General features: G+C 35.9%; 1 protein-coding gene across 4 annotated transcripts in view; it reads left to right on the top strand.

Moving 5' to 3' along the window:
* Nucleotides 1-25,256, top strand: part of CPNE8 (copine 8) — a 285,057-nt gene that overhangs the window by 48,505 nt on the left and 211,296 nt on the right. For all 4 annotated transcript variants that reach the window (XM_053226117.1, XM_027035891.2, XM_053226118.1 and 1 more), the window contains 2 exons: nt 7,480-7,583; nt 18,975-19,014. In XM_053226117.1, coding sequence (XP_053082092.1) covers nt 7,480-7,583; nt 18,975-19,014 — 144 coding nt within the window. The remainder of the gene's footprint in view (nt 1-7,479; nt 7,584-18,974; nt 19,015-25,256) is intronic.

Genomic DNA, 25,256 nt, shown 5'->3' with positions numbered 1-25,256 from the left:
AGCATTGGGCCTTTCAGCACTAGGATACCCTTGCATCTCTGCAATAACATCCAACAATACATTTGTGTATTTGTCTACCATTTCTGGTTCTCCACTCGAATGCTGGTCTGTTTTAAGTGACTCCATTAGAGCTGGAAGCATGTCTTCATGCCTGATAATAATTGCTGAATATCATATAAGAACAATTAGAGACATACTTGAGGTGTTGGATGATTTTTTGTTTCTCCAGAGTTGGTTTACTTTTCTTCTGGGGAGATAACTAGACTAGGAAAAATTTATTTTAATTCAATATTAGATTTGATTCACTCTGAGCTGAGATTCATTCTTCTTCAGGGTTTCTCTTCTGATTCGTCCTTATTCCTTGGTGCAGCCTCTTGGAGCCCCAACTCAAAGCCTTTGTTACCTTATTAAAAAAAAAAAACACCTAAACATGTGGAAAGAAAGCATGAACATGCATATAACCCCTTTGGAGATTTTGAAAAATTCCATTGTCTCCCCTAGTTTGATGAGATTGCTAAAATCAGTTTGGTTGGCGTCTTTTCCAAATACAGGGTCCCTCTTTTGGCATCTCTTTTCTCTGGGTTTTGGTTCCACGTGTATAATTTTTTATCAGCTCTCTGCTGCCTCCAAAAAGATTATTTTAATATTTTGTCTGATTTCTTTAGCTGTTCTCAGTGGAAAAGTTAGTCTTAAGCAACCTAATTTGCCATTGGCAGAAGCAAAAGTTTATTCTGATCACTTTTGAATGAAAATAATTCCCAGACTTAGCTTTGCAGTGTTTCTGTTTTCTTGCTAAGTTCTCAAAAAAAAAATAAAGTGAATAAAACTCATAAAAACAAACACACTGAGAATTTAAGAATTTCAGCATTGAAACCATGCTTGAAAGTCTATTTACACAATAGTTTTAGGAAGAAGAGAAAATTAAAACATAGGAATTATTCCTCTGGGGGATTTTTAAGATAATGATCAAAAGTTAGTTTTGAGTATATGAAATTAATAATTGTCTACTTTCTAATGAATGTGAATAAACAACATTTATTGTACATCTGTGTGTAGAACTGCTTTTAAATATTCAAAGACTTCAGGGTTAGTGTGAATACATATTCAAGTTTATTTTCAATTGAATTTAGGTAATAACCTAACTCAGACAATCTAATTTAAAATAATTGGGTAGATTAAAATAATAATCTACTCAATTCATTTAAAAAATATTTTGCCTCATAAATGAAAATCTAACTGATAATATGATAAAAATTAACCCATATTTCCCAATAAGGACCTCTCAGATAGATTGAGTCCATTTTTTTTTCTCTTCAGATGGTAAAACATGTCACTAATCACAGAAGTAATGGCAAGCAATGACATGGTTCTCAGTTTCTTGAAATATTGTTATTTTTTAGAGTATGATTTCATCTTAAAATGTTTTAACTAAGGTTTTAAAGTACTATAATTTAAAAAATTGATGGAGTTAATGTCCTTTCTATATTTTATGTGTAACCATTATAGAGAGGTGATTAGGGTGTCTTTTTTTCTTATTGTTGGCTAATGATTTATGTTCATTCCTAAAATCAGAAGATCCTAAAAAGTGAATAAAAGCCACGTATGTGTAATATACTTTTTAAACCAAGAATATTTTCTCTGTGTGTTTATTTACTTTCTTATCTACATCTATAACTACATCTCAATGATGTATAATAATGTAAGACCTAGATAAAGCCTTCAGATTTCCTACTTGTCTTTTTATACTTAAGTGACTTTAAGATCTTTGATCTGTTAAAAAAGAAAAGAAAAGAAAAGGAAAGAAAAGTCTTGTATGATGAGATACACAAGAAGACTATATCTCTTTCCATCAGAGGAAGAGGTCCATGGATTTTCTGGTAATCCAAGTGTTTAACGTACAAGAGGAAATGGATACAAATGGTAGTAGTGTTTGTGTGTGTGTGTGTGTTGTATACTTTATGCAGGGTGGATATGTATAGTCCTAAACTGAGCTTTTTAAATTGAATTTATCTTAATAGTCTCTTTGCAATACTCAGTTTCTCTAGTCTTCCTGTCTGCTTTCTGGAGACTATGCTCTGTGTATCACCACCACTGAGATTTAATTCTAATCTAATAACCAAATTACAGATGTGCACTAGTCCAGATGACCTTTGTCCTTCATCACTTTTTCTTTATTTGACAAATGAACATGAACTAGGTGGCTGTTTTGGACCTTCACAATATATTAAATCTTCCTGAACATTTTTCTCAAAACAAAGGTCACCTGCTTGGTGCCATAAATAGATGAATGTTCTTCTGATACTCCTCCCTTGAAGCATTTTAACAATTAGCTGATTTAGAAATCAGGAGTATTTCCAGTCTATCATTTTCTGCAGGATTTGTTCCTAAATTGGAAAAGTAGGTATTTATCTGATTAGCTCAAGCATAAAACAAAGGAAAACTTTTCAAAAACTTGTGTTTTTTTTTTTTTTTGGTTAAAGTTTTACAAGAAACAATGTTTTATCTTCCAACAAAATTAAGTTTACCTACTTTTTTCAAATGACTGAAAACTTTCACACTTGCAGAGGAAAATAACATTTTTTCTCACATTTTCCTAATTATAAGGTGATGAAACTTAATACTGTATAATTATGTAAAAGTGCTTGACTGTCTCGTATTTGCGTATGTTCATTGTTCCAGACGGTATTGTAGTCAAGTTTGCAGGTACTTCTGGCAATCTAGGGTAGTTGATACTCAGAAAAAGACTTTTTATTCATTTATTTTTATATTAAAATATTTTTAATGTTTATTTATTTTTGAGAGAGAGAGACAGCGCAAGTTGGGGAGGGACAGAGAGAGTCTGAGGTACAGAATCCAAAGCAGGCTTCAGGCTCTGAGCTGTCAGCAGAGAGCCTGAAGCAGGGCTGGAACTCACGAACTGTGAGATGATGACCTGAGCCAAAATTGGACACTTAACTGGCTGAGCCACCCATGCACCCCAGAAAAAGACTTTTTATTTATTTTTAAAAAAATTTTTAGATGTTTTTATTTATTTTTGAGACAGAGAGAGACAGAGCATGAGCAAGGGAGGGGCAGAGAGAGAGGGAGACACAGAATCTGAAGCAGGCTCCAGGCTCTGAGCTGTCAGCACAGAGCCCCATGCGGGGCTCGAACTCATGGACTGTGAGATCATGACCTGAGCGGAAGTCGGACGCTTAACTGACTGAGCCACCCAGGCACCCCAAGAAAAAGACTTTTTAGAATATAACTTTCAATTCTTTCAAATGTAGCTATTTCCTGGGGTATACCATCAATAAATGTTATTAATAATTGTCTTTCCTCCAAGTTTTATTTTTATTATTTATTTGTTTTTAAAAAATTTATATATTTATTTTGAGAGTGAGTACATGTGCAATCAGGGCAGGGACAGACAGAGAGGAAGACAGAGAGACTCCCAAGCAGGCTCCATACTGTCACTGGGGAGCCTGTCACAGGGCTCAGACTCAGGAACCTTGAAATAATGACCTGAGCCAAAATTGAGTCTGACGCTTAACCGACTAAATCACCCAGGCTCTCCTTTCCTCAACATTTTAATCCTTTCTGATCTGCATAGAATTATATGTGAATATACATTTTCCAAGGAATTAGAAATTTCTTATTTAGTAGTATAAGGCATTAGCTGAGACAAATTAGGTTTCTAGTCAAAAAGATTAATCACTTAGTTGATAGCTAATATATTCCAGCCTCTGGGAAAGAACTAATATATTTCCCATGAGCTAAACCAGTCATAATGTATCTGTGATTTCTTATTATTGCCAGTTTTCACTTTTCATAGTAGAATGAATTAAAAAAAAAACAAGAATATTGCTTAAAAGTTTTATGCTTCTGATTTTAAAAGTAAGACATAGTCATTGCAAGACATTAGGAAAACCCAGAAATGCATAATAAAAAAAAACAATTGGATGATAATTTCTACATTCTTGTATACCTTCCTCTATTTTTATTTCTATCAATATAAACATATATTTATAAAAAAATATTTGCTGTTTATTTTTGAGAGAGACAGAGACAGAATGCGAGTGGGTTGGGGCAGAGAGAGAGGGAGGCACAGAATCTGAAGCAGGCTGCAGGCTCCAAGCTGTCAGCACAGAGCCTGATGTGGGGCTCGAACTCATGAGCTGTGAGATCATGACCTGAATGGAAGTCGGACACTCAACCGACTGAGCCACCCAGGTGCCCCAACATAAACATATATTTTAATCAAAATTGGTATTATACTGTAAGTTATCCTTGATTCTTCTTTCTTTGAATAATATATTATAAATCTCCTTTAGTTAATCATTTGTTCAATTTTGTATAGGTGTAAGTAAAACAGGTATGCATGTCTTGTGCCTTCATGAAGCATACTGTCTAGTGAGGGGACTCTAAAACAAAAGCATAATTACAAAATACAAGTTTTATGGAAGAATAAACAGGTGCTATGAAGGAGAATAATTTTAGTGGTAAGGGACCAACATTACTGTATTTAGAGCCAGAATGCTGACATTTAAATAGAGGCTTAAGGGATGAAAAAAGTCAACCATGCAAGAGTGGGGTTAAGAGCATGCCAGGAAGAAGAAATAACAGGTGCAAAGGCTATAGGAGGGAAAGGATTTGGTGAGTAGAGGGATCTAAAAGGCCAACAGGCTTGGATAAAGAGGAAGGGGAGATACTGGCCCATGATGAAGTTCATGAGGTAGACAAGGGTCAGTCCTACAGACAAAAGAGAAGAGGTTTAATTAGAAGTATTATGGGAAGCCATTAAAGACTTTTTGGGTGGTGAAATTGCATACCTGTGTTTACATGTTTTTAAAAGATTATTTTGGATGTGATATGGGGGAAGAATTGGAGGGAGAGCAAGAGTTCACAAAGATGTGAGTTAGGAGGCCCTTGAGGTGGTCCATGAGAAAGATGAAAAGTTGTAATTAAGCTGTTGACAGGAGATATGGAGAGAGGTAGACAGCTGTGAGGTGTGTTTTGGGGTTGGAATTGACAGCTTATGAGGTGGTGATGAGTAGGAGTCAGTGGGTTAAAGACAAGGAGTTAAGAAGGATGACTCTCATTTATGGCCTGAGTAACTGAGTGGATGATGATGTCATTTATTGACAAGGGGTGGACTTGGTAAGGACCAAGATTGGGTATGGTTGTGATATAAAAAAAGTATTTAAAGTCAGGTGATAATTCTGAGGGACATGTTAGACAACCACTTGTATAAGCCAAGAAGGCAGTTGTGTGCATGAGTATACTCAGAGGTGAGTCTGGGCTGATGCTTGCATTTGAAAGTTATCATCATGTAGATGGGATTTAAAACCAAAGGAACAGATAAAATAATCTAACAGAAGAGTGAATATAGACAAATAAAGAGGCCTAGAATTGTGCTCTGACAACTAGAGATTGCATGGCTGAGAATCTAGGAAGGGAAGAGAAATGGGAGTGTGGTGTCAAAAGCTAGAAAAGACTGCTTCAGAAAGGAAAGTGTGGACAGCAGTGTCCCATGGTGCTTGCTAGCAATCTAGTGTGAGAAGGGTCAGTGACCACTAGATTTCACAGTGTGAAGGTTACTGGTGAGGTCATCAGAAGCAATTTCAGGGCTTTGTGTTGACTAGCTAAAATTTTAATGGCTACGTTATTAATCTTCACTTGAGATAGCAGAGTATATGCAGTTACCTGTAATGCTGACAAGCCAGTGGTCCCTAGGAAACAAGCTTATGGGATGGCTCAGGCCCTGGGAAATTGTTGGCTTTAACTCCGGGGGCTCGCACTTGGAAATTTCACTCTCTTTTCTTCCCTCTGAGTGTGAGTTTGGGTTAAAATCCACTAGAGCGTTTTGGGTGCTAAGGAATATGGATACTGGCTGGGTTTCTATCTGAGAGTGTTGGACGTTTGTTTGGTGCTCTCTTCTTTGGCCTGGGGAGCTTCCAGGCAGCAGAAAGGCTGGGAGGGCCCAGCCTGTGTCTGCTTCAGACTTAAACTTCTTGACTTCTGTACTTCTCTTATGGGGTGCGTGGGCACTGCCAGCACATGGTTACTTGGTACATGTTCTTACTCCCACTTTTTAAAAATTAGAAAACCCTGGATAGGCTCATTGTTGGATCTTCTCAGGGCATCACATGTTTTATTCTGAAATAGAAGAGGGTCTTAGAAAGAATGTAGATACTGTAGCCAAAGTGAATGTAGATTTTGTAGCCCAAAGTTGGGACCCTTTGCCTCAATGTTCTCGTCTTTAAAATGGGCTAATAATACCTACCTTTCATGGTTAAAGTAATGTGTAAAAAATACTTGGAACAAAGTAAATACTCAATAAATGGTGACTGTTATTATTATTGTTCAAAGTAAATGTTCAATATTTTGGACATACTGAATTAGTTACTTGGGTTGTGGTTTACCTGTATGATATTGGTCCATGATTTAAAAAAATTGTCAGATACATAAAACTAGTTCTTTTTGGGGTAGTTAGCAATAGCCATAGTAAATCCTTTGTCATCAATATTTTGTACCATAGTTTTATCATCAAAATTTATGTAAACATGACCTTCACTTTTTACTGGATTATCACAGTTCTCTTATTCCTATTAAAAAATCATATTTCCATGAACTTTAATAAAAACTGGTTCTCTGATAAAATGACATGCATAATGCTGTTCACAAAGGTTTAAATTCCCTTATTAGAATTCCATGGGAGTGAGAGGGGAAGAATGTAAGCCAAATACAAAAAGATGTAAAATTTGAATATCACTCTGTCTTTGGAAGCAGAGCCTGGTGGCCTTCCTTCACAGTTAGAGGAGGGACTAGAAAGTGTCTTTTCTTGTTTTCCACTTCCGCTAAGATGGAGAGACTTAATGTTTTTAAGCAAAAATGCAATTCACTAGCTTAAAACATGTAAGTATCATAGGTCCTCATCTGGCTGTCTAGATGCCATAAGAATTAAAGCAAAGCCAAACAAAACTCACATGATTAAAGTGTATATTACATTATAAGAAAGTTCTCCCCAAAACATAGCTGATGAACTCTTTTGTGTGGAAAACTTCTGGAGTATGAATACTTGGACCCCTCCAGTTGTAAAAATATATGTTGCTTGGCCTAGTTTTACACTAGGTTAGGAAAAATAATCTGTGATACATTAAAATTTAAGGGAGAAATAACTTCTTTTGACTAGAATGAGATTTGGTTTTCAAGAGGGGAGGATGAGGAGGGAAGAAGGTGTTACAGCTTGTTATATGAATTTTCAGAAGCTGCTTTTCTAATAATGTGAATGAACTCAGTGCTCATTTTTTCTGATTTCCCTGTGAATAAGAGGGAATGATTTTGTCTCCAAAGACTTTTTGGTGGTACTTTATTTTGTCAAGCCATTGGGATATTTTTTGCTTCTGGTTTCAAGGAACTGCATCACTACAAAGTAGTATACTGTAATAATCATGCAAGACTTGATTTTAACCTCTCTCTTTCTCTTTTTCTCTATAGTTTGGAAGGACTGAAGTAATTGATAATACTTTAAATCCTGATTTTGTAAGAAAATTTATCCTGGACTACTTTTTTGAGGAAAGGGAGAACCTTCGCTTTGACTTGTAAGTTCTGATATAACTTGCATTAAAAAAAAAAAGATTGTTAAAGGCAAGTTGTGTAACATAAGGCTGGGTCTGGTTGCACTGAATACTAGATTACACTGTCAGGAAACCAGATTAATTCTATTTAGAGCATGTCCTGAGCACTGTCTCTAGCATTGCTTTACATTTTATAGGTTTTTGGCTATATATTTATTGAAAAATTAGTGAGCAATTTAACCATGTAGAAATGCTGCATGGTATATATGGACATTCTTTCAAACCATGTTAAGCCTCAGTGATTTCTTTTCAAGCTCTGGATATATTCCAAGGTGATCTCATGTACTCCCATGTCCCCCAGATCTTTGTTTCTCTCAGCCATTTCTTCGTATAGTATATGGATATCTGCCTTCCTTTTATCCCTTTGTGGCCTCATATTGCCAAGGCATAGGATTCTAGAGCCAGACTGCTTGATATTTTTAATATTCTTGTTATTTTGACACTAAATTAAGCAGATCAAAATATTACCGTCAAATTCAACTTCTTGTCCGCAGGGAATCTAGTGTCAGTTTGTAAGAGGTTATTTGTTATTGAGTCTTTGTTTCACAGAGGTAAATTGTGGTGATTGTTGAAACATCTGGATATTGTTAAAAGAAAACCTATTGAGAGGGAAAAGTATAACATATGTTATAACATGTATTTAATAAATTTAAATAATTAAAGAGAGTTTATGAGCATTGCAAGTATTTAAAAATATAAATGTCTTACTTTAAATAGCTGGAAACAATAAAATGTACCAGGCTGTCACAATTTATAGACTTTTTTTGATGAAAGCTATCATCTCTTATTTGAAAAAGTCACCATTTGCTTCTTAATGTAGAAAGTTGTTTACTGTTAACAGTCTTTCTTGTTGTCCCCTAAAATGTGTGCAGTAAAATAACCCACCATGCTTCTGTTTAAAAAAGGAGAATTTTATGCCAGGCCCTTTCCTTCAAGAGTTATAAGAGTTTTCACTATTCATTATATTTATCAAACAAAATTTATTATGGCCTGTTTGGTTTTTATTTTATTGAAACCCCTTCTGAAATAATAAAAAATCATACTTAGGAGAAAAAGTAGAATGTAATGGTTTCCTGACCATGTTTATCATGGAGATTACTCACAGTGATATTATTTAAGAATGACATATAAATCATGTGAATGTGGTTTCATTTTCTCATTGTTCATGGCCTTCATAGCCATTGTTTTTAAGAATTCTCTTTCATATACCAGTGTGGTGCTCCCTTAATTTTTTGCCCCTGGTTTTAGACTTAATTTTATCCTAAAACCAGCCATTATTTCATGATTCTTGTTCTCTTTATTTCCCTTTCCCTCTCTCTCTTTCTTATTCACTTATATTGTTTTCTCTCATTTAAAAATAGTAAATATTGATTATAAATTTTAAATAATGTAGGCATTTAAAAGTGAAAGTTTTGGCGCTTGGGTGGCTCAGTCAGTTAAGCCTCCGACTTCAGCTCAGGTCATGATCTCATGGCTCCTGAGTTCGAATGCCCTGTCGGGCTCTGTGCTGACAACTCAGAGCCTGCTTCGGATTCTGTGTCTCCCTCTCTCTCTGTCCTCTCCCACTCACACTCTGTCTCCTTCTCTCTCTCTCCCTCTCTCTCTCTTTCTCTCTCTCTCTCTCAAAAATAAACATGAAAAAAATTTTTTTAAAGTCAGAGTTTCTTGTTCTTCCAATACCAAAAAAAAAAAGGCCCAAAAAACAAAAAATTCACAAATAACCAAAAATGTACATGACTCAATGTATATACTTACATATGGGAATCTCAGTATTTTGAAAATCACAAATATTTTCCTATTACTTGCATTTTTCAGATACCTTTTTATGCCATTATGTGTGTGTGTGTGTATTTCATTCATTTTATGCTGCATAATTTTCATTGTTTGAAAAAACACTATTTAGCCAAACATTTACTGATAGATCCTTTGGCTGGTTCTTATTTTTACTATTCCATATAATCTTGCAGTGAGTATCCTATTAGGTAAATTTCTTATATATTTTTTTCATTTTCAGAATGTAAATTATTCAGAGTCAGATTTTAGGATGAAAAGATGTATGTGGTTTATATACACAATGGAATACTACGTGGCAATGAGAAAGAATGAAATATGGCCCTTTGTAGCAACGTGGATGGAACTGGAGAGTGTGATGCTAAGTGAAATAAGCCATACAGAGAAAGACAGATACCATATGTTTTCACTCTTATGTGGATCCTGAGAAACTTAACAGAAACCCATGGGGGAGGGGAAGGAAAAAAAAAAAAAAAAGAGGTTAGAGTGGGAGAGAGCCAAAGCATAAGAGACTCTTAAAAACTGAGAACAAACTGAGGGTTGATGGGGGGTGGGAGGGAAGGGGGGTGGGTGATGGGTATTGAGGAGGGCACCTTTTGGGATGAGCACTGGGTGTTGTATGGAAACCAATTTGACAATAAATTTCATATATTGAAAAAAAAAAGATGTAGATAGGAGTACTCTTCATGCTAATCTTTGGGACCAACTTAGAAATCTTTTTTATGTTAATTTTTAAAACTTTTAAAAATTTAATAAAATTTAATTTATAGTAATTTAATTTTTTATATTTTTATATGAATTTAAATTTATTTTAATTTCATTAAATTATATTTCATTTTCATATTTTTCATTAAATTAATTTCATTTTCATATTTTATTTTAATTTAAATTCATATAAAAATAAATTTAATTTCTCTCTGTCTCATTGTTTCCCCTTTATTTCTTAAAATTTACATATAAGTGAAATCACATGGTATTTGTATTTCTCTGGTTATTTTGCTTAGCATTATACTCTCTAGCTCCATTGATGTCATTGCAAAAGGCAAGATTTCATTCTTTTTGATGGCTGAGTAATATTCCATTGCATATATACACCACATCTTCTTTAACCATTCATCAATTGATGGACACTAGGGCTCTTGTGTCCATCAATTAGCCAAGTAGACATTTTGGCTATTGTAAATAATACTGCTATAAACCTAGGGGTGCATGTGCTCTTTGAATTAGTATTCTTGTATTCTTTGGGTAAATACCCAGTAGTGCAATTGCTGGATCATGAGGTAGTTCTATTTTTAACTTTTCTATACTGTTTTCCATAGTGGCTGCACCAGTTTGCATTCCCACCATCAGTGCAAGAGGGTTCCTTATTCTCCATATCCTAACCCACACCTATTGTTTCTTGTATTGTTGATTTGAGCCATTCTGAGAGGTGTGAGGTGATAACTCATTGTAGTTTTGATTTGCATTTCCCTGATGGTGATGATGAACATCTTTTCATGTGTCTATTGGCCATCTATATGTCATCTTTGGAGAAATAACTGTTCATGTCTTCTCCCCATTTTTAAATTGAATTATTTATTTTTTGGGTGTTGAATATGATAGGTTCTTCATAGGTTTTGAATACTATCCTTTTATCAGGTATGTCATTTGCAATATCAGGTCTGTCATTTCTCTCATTTCATAGGTTGCCTTTTAGTTTTGTTGATTATTTTCTTTGCTGTGCAGAAGCTTTTTATTTTGATGTAGTTCCCATGGTTTGTTTTTGCTTTTGTTTCCCTTGCCTTAGGAGACATACCTAGAAAGAAGTTGCTACGGCTGATGTCAAAGAAGTTACTGCCTGTGTTTTCTTCTAGGATTTTTATGCTTTCAGATTTCACATTTGGTCTTTCATCCATTTTGCATTTATTTTTGTGTGTGGTGTAAGAAAGTGGTCCAGTTTCATAGTTTTGCATGTTGCTGTCCAGTTTTCCCAGCAGCGTTTGTTGAAGAGACTTTTTCCCATTGCATATTCTTGCATGAATTGTTGAAGATTAATTGACCATATAATTGTGGGTTTATTTCTGGGTTTTCTATTCTGTTCTATTGATCTGTATGTCTATTTTTGTGCCAATAATAAACTGTTTTGATCACTACTGCTTTGTAATATAACTTGAAGTCCAGAACTGTGATGTGTCCAGCTTTCCTTTTCCTTTTCAGGATTGCTTTGGCTATTCGGGGTCTTTTCTGGTTCCATACAAATTTTAGGATTCTTTGTTCTAGTTCTGTGAAAAATGCTGTTTGTATTATGATGTGGATTGCATTAAATCTGTAGATTGCTTTGGGTAGGATGGGCATTTTAACAATATTTGTTCTTCTAATCCATGAGCATGGCATATATTTCCATTTCTTTGTTTTGTCTTCTTTCATCAGTGTTTTATAGCTTACAGAGTACAGGTCTTTCACCTGTTTTGTTACGTTTATTCCTAGGTATCTTATTATTTTTGGTGCGGTTGTAAATGGGAATATTTCCTTAATTTCTTTTTTGGCTGCCTCACTGTTGGCCTATAGAAATGCAACAGATTTCTGTACATTGATTTTGTGTCCTGCGACTTTACTGAATTCGTTTATTAGTTCTAGCAGTTTTTGGTGAAGTCTTTCAGGTTTTCTGTATATAGTATCATTACATCTGCAAATAATGAAAGTTTCACTTCTTCCTTACCAATTGGGGTGCCTTTTATTTCTTTCTGTTCTCTGTTGTTGTGGCTAGGACTTCCAGTATTATATTGAATAATAGTGGTGAGAGTGGGCATCCCTGTCTTGTTCCTGACCTTAGAGGGAAAACTGAAAGATTTTCCCCATTAAGGATGGTGTTAGCTGGATTTTTCATATATGGCCTTTATTATGTTGAGCTATGTTCCCTCTAAGCTTACTTCGTTGAGGGTTTTTTTTTATCGATAGTTTTTTATCAATACTTTTTTTATCAATACTTTTTTATCAGTACTTTGTCAAATACTTTTTCTGCGTCTTTTGAAATGATCATATGGTCTTACCCTTTCTTTTATTGATGCGATTTATCAAATTGATCAATTTATGAATATTGAGCCACCCTTGCAACCCAGGCAAAAATCCCACTTGATCATGGCGGTTGATTTTTTTAATGTGTGGTTGGATTCAGTTTGCTAGTATTTTGTTGAGAATTTTTGCATCTGTGTTAATCAGGGATTTTGGCCTGTAGTTCTCTTTGTTGATGGTGTGATTATCTGGTTTTGGTATCAGGATAATACTTGCCTCATAGAACAAATTTGGAAGTTTACTGTTTTTTGGAATAGTTTAAGAAGAGTAGGTATTAATTCTTCTTTAAAGTTTGGTGGAATTTGCCTTTGAAGCCAAGATCCTATATACTTTGTTCTCTGAGCGCCTTGCCTATGTTTTAGCTCCAATTTTCAGAACCCATTTCTGTTTCATTTTGGTTGCTGTCTGCCAACAGGCTCCTGTCACCATCACAAGCAGCTGCTGCCGGGTGGCTGTTTCACCACTGTACCCACTTGGCCCTGACTTCTTAAGCCGGTGTCCTATTCAGCATTTATCACTTATATCATAACTGTGGCTATTATAGGATGTCACAAGTGGAATGAAAAGAAAGGAAATAGTGCTTTCAAAAGGATGATAGCAATCAAATGTTTGTTAGAAGACGAATGAGCAAAAATTGAGAGCTGGGCTAGTCATTCTGGAGAGGAAACGAAGGTAAAGAATGATTTGCCTGTATGGAGGCTAACGATTGCATTCTCATCTCTACTGAAGATGAGGCTGTGGAAGCCAATGGGTTTTAAAACGTGTTGAGTGCAAGAAATGTAATTCCACTGAACTCAGTGCTGGTTAGTCTTCAAATATTATGCCTGTTTTAACAGATAGCATTTCAAAAATCACTCTGACAAACTAGTGAGTCCAAATGAGAATGTATTGTGGTAGGGAGGCACCTGATACTTATTTCATGTTTCTAAGCTTTCTTGGTATGCTTAGCATGGACAAGGAAAGGCTTAAAGGTAGGAAGAAGTTAGGGCATTGCTAGAACTTACCACACCCTCTAGTATTTCATGATAAATGAATGACATTGTTTAACTTCACTGTATGTATTTCAGAGACTTAATAAAAGAAAACAAAACTTCAATACACTTACAGGTAGAAATATAGAAGGAAAGAATGATAAGAAGGTTTAATATATTTGTTGCTAATATCTTCCAGTTATTTATAAACTAAATGAAATAATTACAGAAGCTCCTGGAGTTTGAGTTAGCATATAAGTTTTGTAGGCACAGACACAAAGAGGTTATTTTTGTTAGCACTACTACCCTTATTCACAGTGTATAATACAATCATACAAATACATAACTAACCCACCCAACACATTTGTGAGGTGGAGTTAATCTATTTTTGTAAATGAGAAAACCAAGTCCTAGAAAGTTTAATATGTTCAAAGGATCTGTGCTCTCCAATATTGAGTCAGATTTTGCCTGAAATAGTTTATAATTAAATGGTGCAAAACATGAATTTCTAAAATGTTATGAATATTAAAGTTAATGTCTAAATTGGGATATTTTTATTTTTGCCTTGGTTATCTAGTACTGATGAGCGTCTACGTCTATGTAGTCTGCCACACATTGAATACAATAATATGATAGAATATATTTAATCTAAGTAAACAAAGTAAGACCGTGTGGGAAATTGTTTTGTTTGATTGGAATGGGAGCATGTTGTATTATTTTATCTCAGTGTGACAAGAAGAAATAATGTGACAGAAATTAGTGTAGGTAAATTGATATGTTTTAACTTCTTCAGCTTCCTCTTTTCTTCTAAAAATTATAGCAATTTTTATAGAAGTTGTGTAATGTTCAAAATGTGAAAGCATATTGTAAGACTGAATTAAGTATCCTTTTACCTTTTGAATGCATTTGGGTAATTTCAGCAATTTGATTCAAATAACTGTATTTCAATTGTATATTATCTCCAAATAATTCAAACAATTAGGGCCAGAGAAAGGGATACTTGGAGAAGATTACCAAGAAAAGCAACAAGTATATTTTTTTGGTTCATGTAGTATTTTTCATATCACTTTAATTAATTCCTTTTGATTTACCATGTATTAGAATATTTTACATAACACCTTTCACCTGTGAGAGCAGACTTTTTTCTTTCTTTCTTCCTTTTTGTTTTTATTTTGTGATTTTTCCAGCAGATCTACCCAAAGTAATGTGGAAAACACTGTATTTCTTCTCTAGTTATGTGGATCTACTTATTCATTAGTATACAGAATTATAATCAATTTTTAAATTTTGCCTTAGCAATGTCTTATTCCTAGGGAAAAATATTCATTGTAGCATATTTGGAAAATTAAAATAGGATAAGGTAGGAAATAATTCACCTATAATCCTGATCTGCATCTCCCAAAAAACTACAGCAATACTCCAACACATTTATGTAACATGTTCTCTTGAGGAGACAGCAATGTTGAAGATGACAGTAGCCTGAATTGGCCAACAGACAGATGTAAATGGTTTTCAGTGCTGTTTTTTATTGAATTGGTCTATTGATTTTATAAAATTCTAAAGAATAAGAATTAAAAATAGTCTGTAAAAGTGTGTCATAGAAAGAACTGCATATTATGGTAGGTTTGACAAATGGTTTTTAGGAGCCTTTTTTGTTTAACTTTCAATGATAGAAAATTGTAATGACAGAGACAGAGAGGGAGAGAGAGAATGAATATGTATTCTTGTCACAATTGGCCCCAATTCTTGTAAATTCTGGTTAATCCATAGTTGTTATTGTCATTACCATAATATGCTTGAAATGGATATTTGAGATTAATTTACCAATCACAAATTTTAAAATTCTCCTGATTTTTTGATTTGATGTGTACTTCTTCATTCAAGATCATGGTTTCTAAAAAGGAAAAAAGAAACCCCACCAAACCCCAAAACCAAAACAAACAAAAAAGAGACCTGGTCTCTGTCATCATGCTATGCCTGTATCAAGATAAAGTCATAAACTTTGGCATTTATTTATTTTGTTACAGTTGTCACACTGACAATAGTATAGGTACCTCATAAATCACTTTTTTGCCACAGTTGAAAACTATTACTGGCAGAACAGCTGCACAAAAATGAGTTTGAGCAAAAGGTGTGAGTAGTCACGTCACTGCATAACATGAGCAGAAGAATAGGAGAAATTAGATACAATATATTTCACTCTTGCTTTTCCACTTTTCAACAAGATAGTTATGAGTCTAGATTTGCCTTACCTAGCAAATTATATTCCTTCTTGATAAATCAATGGCAATAATTATGTATTGTATAATATTATTCCATTTTATTTTTGAAGGATTTCAATACTTCGGGGCAATTAAGTTTTTTATGTTTTCCCAACACCATTAATTCCAGTTTTTCCCATTGGTTAAGGACTCCCTTAACAATGTCAAGGTCTATGGGGTGCCCGGGTGGCTCAGTTGGGTAAGCTTCCGACTTCAGCTCAGGTCATGATCTCATGGTTTGGGAGTCTGGATCCTGCTTCGGATTCTGTCTCCCTCTCTGTTCCTCCCTCGCTTCCACTCTTGTCTCTGTCTCTCTCAAAAATAAATAATGTCAAGGTCTAATTTCATGAGTTTTCAGTCACTTTTGTTTATTAGAACCATTTTATTTTATTTTATTTTATTTTTTTGGTGTGTATTTTATTTTATTTGAGTGGGGAGGGGCTGAGAGAAAGGGAGAGGGAGAGGGAGAGGGAGGGAGGGGGGGGGGAGAGAGAGAGAGAGAGAGAGAGAGAGAGAGAGAATCCTAAGCAGGTTCCACGCTCAGCACAAAGCCTGAAGCAGGGCTCAGTCTCATGACCTTGAGATCATGACCTGAACCAAAATCAAGAGTTGGACACTTAACTGAGTCACCCAGGTGCCCCTAGAACCATCTTATTTTGTTAATCATTATACTCTTCACTTTAAAACTTTAATCTCAAACTTCAGAACTCTTCACTTCCTCTCCCATCAGTTGGAGCTATTTTCAGCTACTTGGGGGAGAGCAGAGGGTGGAAACAGGAAAGGGTAGATGAAGCCGGGAGGCAGAGGTGTGGGTCTCTTACCTTCTGAAGAATCTAGACCTTAAAGGGGACACATGTCACACATTCTACTTGTTCCTCAGCCCTCAGAAGGCACTTCCCAGGACTGTCAGCTGACATAGTTTTTAATGGCAGCCACAGGCTGGACTTGTAGGCAGTTTCTGTAGCTCAGCAGCATCTGACTGGGGACTCAGATGCTATCTTTTTCTTCAGGCACCCCAGATTTAGGAGATCCCCTTCACTTGACTTTGGGGAATGGGACAAACCTCCCCTTGCCCCCCAAGGGGTAGGAAATAGCCTGTCACTTTATGAGTAAGTTGTGAAGAAGGGTCTGACCGCACCTCTGACCTAAGCATATTAGCATCTTTTGTTTTTAGCTTTGGACCTTAGCTGGAATTCCAGAAGTACAGGAAAAACTCTAGTCAACATCTGTTACCTCTAACTGAAAGGTAATCTTTAGGATCAACCCAAATCAGTTACTGCCAATTCAGTAGCAGCTTCAAGTTTGCAAAATTAACATTAGTAAATTTAGGCAGTGGGATGTACCCTTGTAGGTGTAAACTACTTAACTTCCTGCTTGCCAATATGATCTTTCTTTCTTAATAAGAGTATGGCATTCAAACATGTAAACGCGCGCACACACACACACACACACACACACACACACACACTTTATTTAGGATGTCGGGTTTATGTCTGAGGGTAAGGACCAGAGTAGTCTTGATACTTTTAGAAAAGTTAGAAGGAAAAGTCCATTAAAGGAAAACTCACGATAATTTCAAATGCATCATAATCCAACTATTATCTAAAGCCATCAGAACTATGCTGCAAATTACATATTTTCAAGAGAGTAGCATTAAAAAAGCTTTGTTAAAGGCAATGAAAGAAGATTATACTTGAAGATACTTAAACTTTGTGATGAAAACAAACTCCTTTTCTTTTTGCTTCTTTTAGCACAACTGAACATACCATGTTGTTTCTCCCCGGTCCACAGTATACCCTTTATAGAAAACAGTTTCCAGGACTGATTCTTGGGAAGGAACCAGCACAGTTATTTTTCACCTTTGATACTGCTGTAGTTGCTAATTTCAATTTTCTCTTAAAAAGTTGTCTTGAATAAGAAAAATTTCTTGAATAAGAATTTTTTTTTTGGTGCTAACACCTGTAGGTTTTCAGTAGATGTTGGCAGTTTGCTGATTTAAAATTCTAGGTTACAGCTGTTCAGAGTTGATCGGAATGCCCTATTGTGAAGAAGAGTAATTTGTAATTCTTCTGAGGCAGGTATTTGCCTCATACAATTTGAAAGCCAATCTGTGGTAAACATTCTTAGCTGGGGAGTACGTGAACCTCTGCCCAGCATTGGTACACTCAGTGAACTCTGTTTCTTTGCCTTTTATTGATGGAGATGCTTTGTTTCTTTGTAAAAACATTCTTGTTATGTGAGAGTGAAGGCTTTAATTAATCTTTAAAAAGGCAGTTAATTTTTGGTAGGAAGCTATGGACAAGGAATGTGAAAGGAGTATAATTTGGGAGAAACACTGGAGCCAGTGTTGAATAGGAAAAACATATTTTCCTATTCAAGACTTCATTTATTTGAGGTTGTTTTGACTGGTAGCGACCTTTCCATTTCTACAATTTCTTTAAAATGAGAGGTTAAGGTAATAGTGAGTGATGTTTTCCCAGGATCTTTCTAAGAAATCATTTATTTCCAGTACCAACTGGTCAAAATCAGGACCTAACGTAGTACTATATGTATGTATTTATCTTTCGTAAAATATTCGGTTTCCCTAAGTCCAGTGATTGGGGAAATGTAATGTCTCCTTACTTTAGCCAAATTTCAAAGTCAACAGTAGCATTTAAAATATTAAATAGAAGTTAAAAGGTACACAAATGACAGCCTGTTCCCAGCACCTGCTTGCTTATTGATTGATTGATTGATTGATTGATTTTAAAAGATTTTATATTTTTAAGTAATCTCTACACCCAACATGGGTCTTGAACTCACAGCCCTGAGGTTAAGAGTCGCATGTCTCACTGAGCCAGCCATGTGCCCTGCACCTGCTTATTTTTAAATGGTATCCAGAGGAGAGGCATTGCAGTTGTTAGGGAGTTTTAAACAGTTAGGATACTACTCATTCACACAAAAGAGAACGGTTTTTGTGTTTTGTTTTACTTTTCAAACTTTTTTTTTAATGATAGTACGAAAGAGAAGTTTATAACTTTCTTATCAAGCAGCAGAATTAATGACTGAAAATATCAGGACTTCTACTTAGGTTGTGGAAATAAAAGGACCCAGAGATTGTGAATGCTACTATTGGTATATAGACTACAGATTATAAGAAACTTCTTAATTTGCTAATTTTTCCCTACTGGTATATTTTTGGTTCATTATAATGTTACTTATTTTTTGGGAAAATACTGATATTTTTTCTGTAGCTCTCTATTTTGTGGAAATAATCTGAGTTTCATATTTTAATCTTTTAGGTATGATGTTGACTCAAAGAGCCCCAACCTGTCCAAACATGTAAGTTCACACTTTGTTTTTAGGATGATTACATAATATAGACCGCAAAATCATAATATATGATTGGTATTTATGTTGATGCATTAATATTAAAGGTATATTTCCATGAGTTTTCATGTAATAATTGTCATAGAAAATAAATAACATTTTTAAAGGACCCTAGAATAGCACGTGAAGGAAATTCTTAAAGCAAAGGTACCTTTAGTGTGTGAAATGGATTAACCTTATTTATTTATATATTTTTAAAAGAAATTCTTTCAGTTCCCTGCAATGTTTGAAATTAATTCAGGTTGAGCAAGATGAAGCCCGTGTCATTTGGAGAAGCTTCGCTTGTGCGAGAATGAGAAGTACTTGGGTGTAGGGCAGAGTGATTTGCCATTCTTCAGTCCTTGTGGCTCATTTGTTCAACCATATTTTCTGAGTGCCTCCTCATGCTGGCACCATGTGTGTTTCAGAGGGTACAGTCTGAGCAAGATGGACATACAGAGTCTGTCCTCAAGTTCACTTACTGTCTTTTTTTCTTTTTGGGTCCTGATCTTCCCTCCTTCTACCCATTCCTCTTTTCTCAAGAGCTCTACTCCCCAGGCCATAACTATTCCCTGGGGATGTTTTTAGGTTCAGGGGCAGCAAAGGCATCAGAGCTAGGCAGATGCAGAGGTTGAGATCTGGAGGGAGAGTTAGGTCAAATTAGCAGGGAGAGCTGAATGGGGGTGGGGGTGGGTTGAGAACAGCATTCTGAAAGTTTAACCAGGTACCAAGTGGAATCTGAATACATGGATGTAGAACTGGCAGCCGTGTCAGAGTTGAGAGGTGGGAGGCTGGCTGGAGTCATGGTCATGCCCAGAGGGTCAGGCAGGTGAGTTTTTTTTTACTTCTCCATTGTTGTAGCCTATTGACTAGAACAGATGGATATGATTTCCAATGTAGTTTGGAGAGGAGGGATGTCTTAATTCAGAGAAGACACATGAGAGGTAATCCCAAGCTAAGAGGTTGAGAGGCTGATTTGTGGAAACTAGGAAGCTGGGTATGGTGGTAAAAATCACAATTTACTGTTCCTTTCCTTCATTGTAAAGAAGCTATGATATTTATTTTTGTCATGAAGCAAAGAGAAGAATCATTTGATGAAGGATTCAAAGAATAGTCTTTCTGATTGACTTTTCTACAAATTGAAAGCAAATACTTTAATAAGCTCATTCCTCCCCATAAGTAATGCTCATTACCATTGCCATGCTGCCTTCTTGCTCCTCATAAGACTCGGAGCATTGTGGCTGGATATTTAAATTTTATTTGCATAGCTTTGTATTGGAAGCTTTCCAAATTCCACTGGAAGAACCAGAAAAAGAATTCCATTTTCTAGTAAAAAATTTAGTTGCAAGGAAAGAAAATGCATTATATTTATTTCACATGTAGATGGTTAATATTAAAGAGATTTAGAAGCATCTCATAAATGTGATGTGTAGCTTGTCCTTGTAGGAGCTACAGCCAGAAACAGGCCTGGAGGGTTGGGATTGAGACAGCAATTTTCTCTATTTCTTTTTCTCTGAGGCTACATATTCTTTGCATTATGACTCTTCTCTGAGCTTCTGTTTCTCTCTGAAAACCAAGTTTCTCTGTTTATTCATCTTTGTGCATGTAGGAAAAATGAACTCCCTAAACTCTTGAGTGGACATAGGCTTTCAAGTGCCCATTCTCCCTGAATATAATTTCTATGTTTCTCAAACTACTTTTTAGAGGGCATGATAACTTGGCAGTTAAGGACATTCCATAGGGTTGGATATTTTGAGGGTGAGTGTGAAGGTGGTAACATGTGGTCCTTACCCAAGTGGTGGCCTTGAATCCAGGGAGAGACTAGTATATGGGATAAGAAGGTACCTCAAACATGATATAACTATATTTTCGTTAAATAATCCATACTGAGGTATGTACCATAGAAGGCATGAATGTATATAGCTTTTAAAATAGTTTTTTTGCAGAATAGCTTTTTATATTTTCCATAAGAAAGATTTCATGTCTTCCTCCTGACATCTTGACTCTGCTTCACTCTCATGCTATCTCCTTTACCACCTTCTTACTGCTGCAGTTCTTTTCAGAGCAGCCCGGGTTTCTCCCATCTTACTCTACTGTGTTCTGGTTTTCATTTCTGCTTGAACTGTTCTGACATGGGTTAGAGAAAAAAATCTTGGCCTCTCTTCACTTTCTGCTTTACCTGACCTTCCCATTATTTTGGATACAATTGACTGTTCTTAACAAACTCATCTCCTCTTAATTCCACAGAAATGTCTCCCTCACTTCTTTTCTTCTTTGTCTACTCATTATCTATCCTTTTTCAGTTTCTCTTCCTCCTCCTCTCCCTTATTATTGGTTTTTCCTGGTTTTGTTTTCCATGGTCATCTCATCTCACTGAATAAGCTCTCCTTGGGAAATCTCAGCCATTTCCATGCCTTACCCTGATGACTCCCAAGTGTCTATCTCTCTTTGTGCCTTAGCAAAAACAAGTTTCCAACTGCTTGTTAGCTAGTCTGCAGAAGCCTAAAACTCAAATTATCAAAAATGTATGACCTCTTCCATTCCGGTGTTGGTCCTCTGCTTGTATTTTCTATCTTGAGAATTATCATCATCACGGTATACTAAGTTAGAAAACGTGGATGTATCGTTAACTTCTTCTGTCTCACATACCACATCTTGTGAACTATAAATCCTGTTCATTATAATGAAGTATTATTTCTCTTCGGTCTTCTTTCCTTTCTTACTGTTACTTAATTAAGATTGTCATCACCTTTCTCCCAAAGTATTGCATAGCTTCCTATAGTTCCTGTGGTTCATATTACCTCACATTTTAATGTATTTGTTTACAGTAGTCTCTGTATTATATTTCTTAAATATATTAAGCACTCAATAAAAATTAGTTAATAAGTGCCTGAGCTTACAAATGGATGAAACATGTCAGATGAGGAAGGAAATGTGTTTTGGAATTGTGATATGAATTGTTAGAAATTAGTGTCCCGAATTTCTGTTAGAAATTAACAACAAAAGCCCTTGCTATTTGAAAGCATCCAAGTACAGATTTTATAACTCATTCAACCCAAAATGAGTTCAGGAGCGATTTAGATTAGAGAAGCCAATAAACAAACTAGGTCTACTCCCTGAGGATACAATTGTTTAAAAGTGTGATTGTCGACCTGCCAACTTTGCAAAGTGAAATAAAAACTGGAACCTTTTAGGAAAGACTGCTAAGTGCGTGGGTTTGCATGTGGAGTGCAGGCACTTACCTTTTACAAAGGGGATTTGGTAGCAAGAGAGACTCCTTGAGTTAACAATAATAAAATCTTTTTTTTCCTATTCTCATTTCTGATAATTTTGACAGAAACCCATTTCGGGATGACTTTATTTGTTTTCCAATATTCAGGGATCTTGGGTCAAATTCTTAAATTTTTGGTACTAGTAGGGAAAATAGAGATATAATATAGCATTGTACCTTAGATTCCTAATACTGCAAATGAATACAGGGTGAGTGGATACAGGATCGGTATACTTTTAACTGATTTTATTTATTTATATTTTTTTAAAAAAAATTTTTTTACACTTATTTATTTTTGAGAGACAGAGAGAGACAGAGCACAAGTGGGGGAGGGGCAGAGAGAGAGGGAGACACAGAATCCGAAGCAGGCTCCAGGCTCCGAGCTGTCAGCACAGAGGCCGATGCAGGGCTTGAACTCACTGACTGCGAGATCATGACCTAAGCCGAAGTCAGATGCTCAAATGACTGAGCCACCCATGCGCCCCTATTTTTTTTAATTTAATGTTTATTTATTTTTGAGAGAGACAGAGACAGAGTGTGAGCAGCGTAGGGGCAGAGAGAGAGGGAGACACAGACTCCAGAGCTGTCAGCACAGAGCCCGACGTGGGGCTTGAACCCTCCAGCCCACGAACTGTGAGATCATGACCTGAGCTGGAGTCAGACGCTCAACCTGACTGAGCCACCTGGTCACCCCTTAACTGATTTTATTCATGGTAGGAAAGTTTGTAGTGGAGAAACATGCACCAGAAACATTATGTGATGCAGGCACTGGAATCCAGGGGCATTTTCCTTAAGAGGTTTTATCCATTTTATGATTTTCTAGGGAAATTAGTAAAATATTAGTCCCCCAAAGTGTTAGATCCTGTGAACAAAATCTGACATTTTGAATTCCAGTTTTGTTCTCTAAGTTGCTGTCGAACCCACTCATCTTAATGCCATTAGCAGAACTGCATAGCATACTTTCATTTGCATAATTTAATTGCACCAGCCAAATCATTAATGAAAAGATTAATAACAGGCCCATAATTGGTGTATCTAGGATTCTGCTTGGCGCTCTAGACCAGATGACATCAAAACTGTACTTTGTGTACTAAATTTTCATACACACCAGGCAATCCAAAATGCATTTTTCCATTTGGATGATCTTGGAAGGTACCTGCTAAAATTTTTGTTTTAGACATGTTAATAGCTCATTGGATTATTTTGGCCATGAAATACCAGCCTTCGGTGGAGGTGTGTATGTTCTTTAATATATTTTCTAAATACCATATATGTATAAACTTCCACATGTAGATCAGTTGTTTTGAAAATTGCATTTGAAAGATAATTGTTTGGACCATGAAGTGCATTTTGTCATAGAAAGTGGGGTAAAATTTTTCTCATCAGAAGAAAAACCAATTTAACCCATATATAACTGAACCAAATTCTAATGTATTTTCTTAAAATCAGGCAAACAATAAATATATTTAAGTGCTGTTCAAGTGCTCAGTAATGTAGCAGTGTAGAAGACAAACAAGGACCCCCTATCCTAAAACAGCTTACATTTTGGAGTTGGGGAAGTGGAATGGGCAGATTTATTTAATAGAAACAAATGCAAAATGATTAAGATAACTTACTTCTTTATACACTTAAAAGAAATTGATAGTGAGAAACAGTGACTGATGAAGAATGCTAGCTAGAAGCTTAGGTTCCTCTCAACCAGGTGGAGTGATTCTGCACAAGTTCTCATCCTGGGTATACTTATGCAAAGAGAAGAAGGGAACTACTGATAATCTAGAGAAAGCATTCCAGGTAAAAGGAACAGCAATGCAAGGACCTTGAGTCAGGAAAATATTTGGAATGTTGATGTGACTGAAGATAGCTACCATATATGGGATTTTGTGAATGATAAGGAGAGCAGAATGAAATAGATTGAAAAGGTACACAGAATTCAGATGATGCAGAGATTTGTAGGCCATGGCTTCAAAAAAAGTTTAATGAATTTCACCGGATGATGATTTATACATTTAAATAACAACCGACAGCTGAAGTGGAGAATGGGGCTGGGAAGCAAGACTGAAATTAAGGAGACTGTTGGAGGAGAACATGACTGCTGGTTGACCTGTGAACTGGATCTGGTCACTCCCTTCCCTGTCCTTGAAAAGTATGTTCTGCCCACTGGCCTGTTTCATAGACATAGTCTGAGAGAGTAATGGATGTTGAGACCATCTGGACTGAATGTATGACTGAACCCCATTAAGGCCTCTGTAAAAAAGTTGTGATTCTGGCAGGCAAGTGTGGAGATCTACTCATCTTGCAGCCATCCAAGACAGCCTTATAATGTAAGTTCCCTTGCTTATTAAACCTGCCACCTACCAATCTGGAGGGACCTGCCTTTTTTCTTCAGTCTTTTCTTGCCCTCTAGGTATGGGTGCCAGTTTCAGATTTTACCCGGGGAACTCCCCTGATGGTGACCCAAAAGAGACCAACTGTAAGGCTATTGTGATTTGGCTAGATGAATAGTATTTGGTGGGTATAGCCCTTGAAGGGCTAAGAAGTGGTCAGTTTTGGAATATGTTTTGGTGATATGATTGCTGATGAATTGGATTTCAGGTGAGAACATAAGAAAATAATTTAGAATGACTCTTACGTTACTGGCGAAAAGCCACTGAATAAATGGTGTTTAGTTTATTGCGAGGGGTACATCGTGGAGGAAGAGATTGAGGTGGTGGGGTGAGATTGGAGAACTCAGTGTTCAGAATGGGTTTATGTTGTTTGAGACCCCAATAAGCATCCAACTGGAGATATTGACTAGGCCATATCTGGAGAATAGAAAGATGGTTTTGCAAACCATCAGCCTATAGAGTTGGAACTCATTAAAGTTACCTAAAAAAAAAAAAAAATATATATATATATATATATATATATATATATATATATATATACACACACACACACACACACA

Source organism: Acinonyx jubatus, chromosome B4 (genome assembly GCF_027475565.1).
Source record: "Acinonyx jubatus isolate Ajub_Pintada_27869175 chromosome B4, VMU_Ajub_asm_v1.0, whole genome shotgun sequence".
Classification (NCBI taxonomy): Eukaryota; Metazoa; Chordata; class Mammalia; order Carnivora; family Felidae; genus Acinonyx; species Acinonyx jubatus.
This window is presented reverse-complemented; position numbering and strand designations above follow the sequence as displayed.